Source organism: Asparagus officinalis, chromosome 7, assembly GCF_001876935.1.
Source record: "Asparagus officinalis chromosome 7, Aspof.V1, whole genome shotgun sequence".
Taxonomy (NCBI): domain Eukaryota; kingdom Viridiplantae; phylum Streptophyta; class Magnoliopsida; order Asparagales; family Asparagaceae; genus Asparagus; species Asparagus officinalis.
Window position 1 is genome coordinate 134,979,112 of NC_033800.1, and position 5,199 is coordinate 134,984,310.

The 5,199-nt window shown below is 34.9% G+C and overlaps 1 protein-coding gene across 1 annotated transcript; it reads right to left on the minus strand.

The window, feature by feature from the left end:
* On the minus strand, positions 1-896 carry LOC109847819 (uncharacterized protein At2g29880-like). The gene is made up of 2 exons (XM_020417057.1): positions 596-896; positions 1-509 (listed from the first exon to the last, which is right to left on the minus strand). The coding sequence occupies exons 1-2, from the start codon at positions 894-896 to the stop codon at positions 1-3; spliced, it is 810 nt and encodes a 269-aa protein (XP_020272646.1).

Here is a 5,199-nt window from a genome sequence, read left to right on the forward strand (position 1 = left end):
TCACTGAGTATATTCCATTTTTTGTGGCTTAGTCAATTTAGAAGTAGACATAACAGCATCAACCCATTCTTTATTCCGACCTTTTCTTATCTTCCTCAACTCATCAACTAACTCATAAAAAGCTTTACCTACAGTGACAACTCCCTCTCCTACCTCTTGCAACGACTGGGAAGATGCAGAGGATGTGGCTGCAGTACTAATTGACCTACGCCTTCGTTTACCATTATTCAGAGTGGATGGTCCAGAAGCAGAAAATGGAATATTATCACTGGGAACGGTGGCAGCATGTTGCATATCTACAGTAGCATCTCCTCCATCCGGAGATTCCATCTCAGCATCAGCACCAAGTATGCCCTCCCCAACCACTTCCTCTAAGCGTGCTTCATCCAAGCCATCAGGACCTAAACCTATAGCTCCTCTGCCAGAAGCGCCATGATCTTCGCATACCATAAGTATATCCTCAAAATTCTCAAAAAGTTTATCTTTGAGATTTGGAGTATTTGGACGTGCTTAAACATGACATATGAAAATAATTAATATTATGCTCAAATTAATATATATGAAATAACATGACATAAACCAACCTCTAAAATGCCATTCCACACTTCGTCTGGACAAGTAAATTTTTGTGTGCTAGGGTCCCAACCAAAACCAGAGTTATTTTTCATCAGGATCTCCACAGGTGCAATCTTTCTCTTCCATTGCTTTATCTTGTTCATTACATGATTATATCTAAAATCTTTTCCAAATTTTTCAACTAGAGGGGGTATCACATTCCTCATAATCACATACTTTTTAAAACTACCATTTGCTTGCTTATTTCCATTCTTAACTTCCTCTACTAACAGTCTAAGCAAATCATTAGCCTCTGCTTCAGTCCATGTCATATAATCCATCCTTGCTCTTTTTTGTCTCTCACTTTCTAGACCTCAAAATATTTCTTCTTGATCCTGACTCTATGATCTTATGTCCATCCTATAACAAATTCAAAAATAACTTTTCAAAATCTCAAATATGAATTGGATTAAAATATTGGTGATGACAGACTAAACATGATGGTGAGCAAAGTAGGCAGAATTCATTTTCAGAAGTGGAACGAACAATGGCGTAAACACAATGCTGAATTGCAATCACCGTTTAGATTTATTCAATAGCCCAAACGTTTAAACCGTTTGGAATAATTAATCCAAACGGTTTAAACCGTTTGGAATAATTAACCCAAACGGTTTAACCGTTTGGGCTATTTTGACTTGCCCAAGCGGTTCTAATAATTCTGAATTGAACTACTTAACTTACGAGATATAAGAATCTATTGGCAACTTAGACTTGTACTCAGCATGATTTAGGATTATACTTTAGTTTTGGTATCAAAAGGATTACAACGATAGTTGTTCACAAAGATGTAATTTCAACCGTTTTCCATAAATGAGGAAGTGATATTTTGCATTACGAGGGCAAAAGGTAAAGAAATGAAGGCAGAGCATAATGAAGTAAAAATTGCCGTGTTCTGTGGCTGGCGAAGGGAGATGGACGCCCTCGCTGGACCCGAGCGAGAGAGAGAACAGAATGGGGGAGAAAGAAAGGGTTCCAGTTTTCGCTTGATGATTTTGCTTTCAGTTTAGTCCCACATCGACAAATTCAGAGGAGTCATGGGGGTGTCGGGCTATAAAGTAACGGGCCTGGACTCGTTTAGAAGGCACGCAGCTGCGTGGTGAGCACAAAGCGAACTATTCTTTCGCCTTTTACTAAAGAATACCGTGTGCTCTCCACATTCAAGCAGCATACGCTACTTTTTGGAGGGTGTCCTTTATCCAAAGAGGACCCCAACAATTCGAAAACTAAACTTTATCTTAATTTTTTAGGTTAATTAATTTTGTCACTCAGTAAATCGTGTAATGAGTTTTGAGCATTGGAACGCTTGTACTGTCTCATTGATGGAATTTGTCTCGCAAGTGAGATTTTTTCCTATGATAAAAATGTGGTGATATATTATATCCTCTTATCTGGCTTTGTTTCTTCTTGCCATTATTAGAAAAACTAAAAGAGATAAAAAATGTGTATTTTACCTTAGTTAGTATTCCCTTGTGGCAATATTTTCACTAAAATATATGGTATCATTTTGGTGTTGGGATGGTTTTAATCTTGTTCCTTGATAACCAGTAACTTGCACGTTAGGTAATCTGTGCAATATAATTGACAATTCTTCAAGCCGTCTGAATAAAGTCTAATATAATGGTTTGCGTTTACAAATTTTTTTATGATTGACAATTCTTCAAGCTATCGAAATAAAGCATAATAAAATGTTTTGCGTTTACAAATTTTTTTATGGTATGCATATACTTGTAAATAATAAATAAAAAGGGAAATAAATCATGTCATACTCCAATTAGTTAAGGCTCTTCCGTAAGCTCTCTTGCAATTGCAGGCAATATGGATTTTCAAACTTTGATTGGGAAGACATCAAGATCTCAAACTTTATAGAGTCAGGATTTGCATTAACAATTTTTGTACTACAGGCGTGTAACGTACTTATTTCGACCTCACTTATCCTTCAAGAGATTTCTTTCAAATTAAATAATTATTATAATTTCTTTAACTTATCTAGAATTATTAGCAATGAAAGTCCCAAAAATATGATTTTTCAAACAGACTCAAGGGAGCTCATCCACATATTGCAAGAAGCTCGCAAACCAAACCATAACAAGGCAGGACTTATCAATGAATTGCAAGACATAAGCACTAGCTTCCAGCTATATATAGCTTTTCTTTTGTGTCTTGATATGGAAACCAAGTAGCTCATATGTTGGCCTCAAGCAGCAAAATCTTATAATTGTACTGGGATATTTGAGAATTCAATGCCTATGATATTGACAAAATATGTAATGCATGACATGATTAATCAATAAAATCCTTCCACCGTTCCATCAAAATAAAAATAAAAAAGTAGATCTTATGATGAGTTTGAATTAGCTTTTTCTTTAAGAGAGGAGGGAAAAAGATTTGTAAAGGTTACCAAATCTTTATCTTGAGGCATCAATTTACAATTCAAATTTCGACTCCTATATCTTTTGTCTTGTGTGATCACATTCATTAATTTGTCATTTTTGACTAAGTTATTATTTCCTTCACCTTCTTCTTTTGTCTTGTGTGATCACATTCATTAATTTGTCATTTTTGACTAAGTTATTATTTCCTTCACCTTCTTTTTTTTTTGGTGACGAGGGAACCCCGGTCAGCACCTCCACTTAAACTCCCTTTTGGAGTCCGCTGCACCCCGGTTCGAATCCCCCCAGTCCCCAACCATCTGCAAGATCTATTTTGGTGTCAATATGCTTTCTAATATTAACTAGGACTGGAGTATGTAAATTCCTTTGGTTGTTCCTCAGCATTACTAATCATAGCCAAACATATAAAAATGGCACTTTTTAAAGAAAACCATAATTGAGAAAATCAAACTAAGTCAAGTTCTTCATTTTTCAAATTTCCATGTGTTGTCTATCTATACTTTACCTTAGCGGTTACCTTCTTTCAATTAAATATTTAAATAACGAGTTGGGGTAGTCACCTAGAACTTAAAATTAGAACTGAGATAATCTGTGAGATAAAATTTTAAGGTGTTAGTCACATAGAACTAAAATTAGAACAAAATTTTACAGTGTTAGTCAAGTAGAACTCTAACAAAACTAGAATTGGGATAATCGTACAAAATTATCCCATTTTTTTATTTTTCTATACAAAAATGAGAGTTCTAGTCTCTCAAATTATTCCAAGTTTTAGTACAATGAGTGATTATAGCCTAAGCATCACCTGGCCTTTTCTTGGGAGAGCTGACCATCACTTAGGTTGTTCTTTCCATTCAAGCAGCAGCAATCTACATGTCATTCCGTGAGAGATAGAGATTGTAAAGGTTTAAAAAAGATCTGGTAGAATATTGCAGGCGTCGCTCTGCTGAAGCTTTAGCCTAGTTTTGTTTTTCATTAATAAATCTTGTGTTACGAGTTTGATGCCTTGTTTCTTTTCATGTCGAGTTATTTATCGTTGATTATACATATATCTCTTTCTGCTATACATGTAGGCGCTGTTTGGTTGGCTAAAAGAACAAGGAAATCAATCATAAGAATCTTATTTCCTATAATAAGTTCTATTTTTGTGTTTGATTCACTTTTTAAAACTAAAAAAAAGAAATGAGATGAGATGAGTTGTCACCATATTATTGGACGCTGTAACTCTTATTAAGGAAACACATTTCATGATTTTTTTTTTAAGAAAATGGATGAAAATCAACTTCTAATGGTTACCATATCTTATTTCCTTTTCTTTGATTTTAGGAAATCAACCAAACAGGCCCTATCGTAAACTGGCTTGCGAATCCCCTTTAGCGTACGACCAAAACAAATAACTAAACAGCTCCTCCTCATGGCAATTCTTGCATAAAATTGGATGATAGAGGACTATAAAGTCAACAGACATAATAGGAGGGACACAAATAAGTTGGGCAAAAGAAGTAGACATTTCAAAATAAGTTGTTCAAGATGAACTACTCTGCACATTGCCTCTTACCGATTACGTAAAATAGCTTCCAAAACATTAATCGGAATTGTTTTCTCAAGAACAAGAAAGCTCCTGTACAAAATTACATCTAAAACCAGCAACTCAGAGATCTTCCACATCACATCCAGCTCTATGAAACTAAGAGACTATTTGGTCCACTGCATGTGTAATTTGATTTGGGAGTAATGTTTGATTTGTTGCAAAAGTCGTTAGATTTATACTTTTTTAGTAGAAAATGCATATTCACTGCAATGATGTGTTTGTTTCTCATTTTTAAATGTAAAATTCACTAATTTTTGCTGGCACGGCGCTGATTTTTTAGATAATGCAAGACTTGCAACGTCTGTTGCAACAAAATTTTCTACAACAAATGCTATAATGTTTTTTTAACAAAAAGTACATTAAATTACCATAACCAACTACTTGGTAGTAAACCAAACATTGTAAATATGTTGCAACATTTACTGTTTTGAATCTATTTCGTGTGAACCAACTCCTTAAAAAGGTACCCCAAAATCATGTGTGCCACGAGGAAGTTGAAGTGGCACACGCAAAAACAGTCGCAGATCATCCCTCAAGAACAATTTGGAAGTGGACGAACAAAGTAGTCTGATTCAGGAAAACAAAACATGGAAACAAAGCAGAATA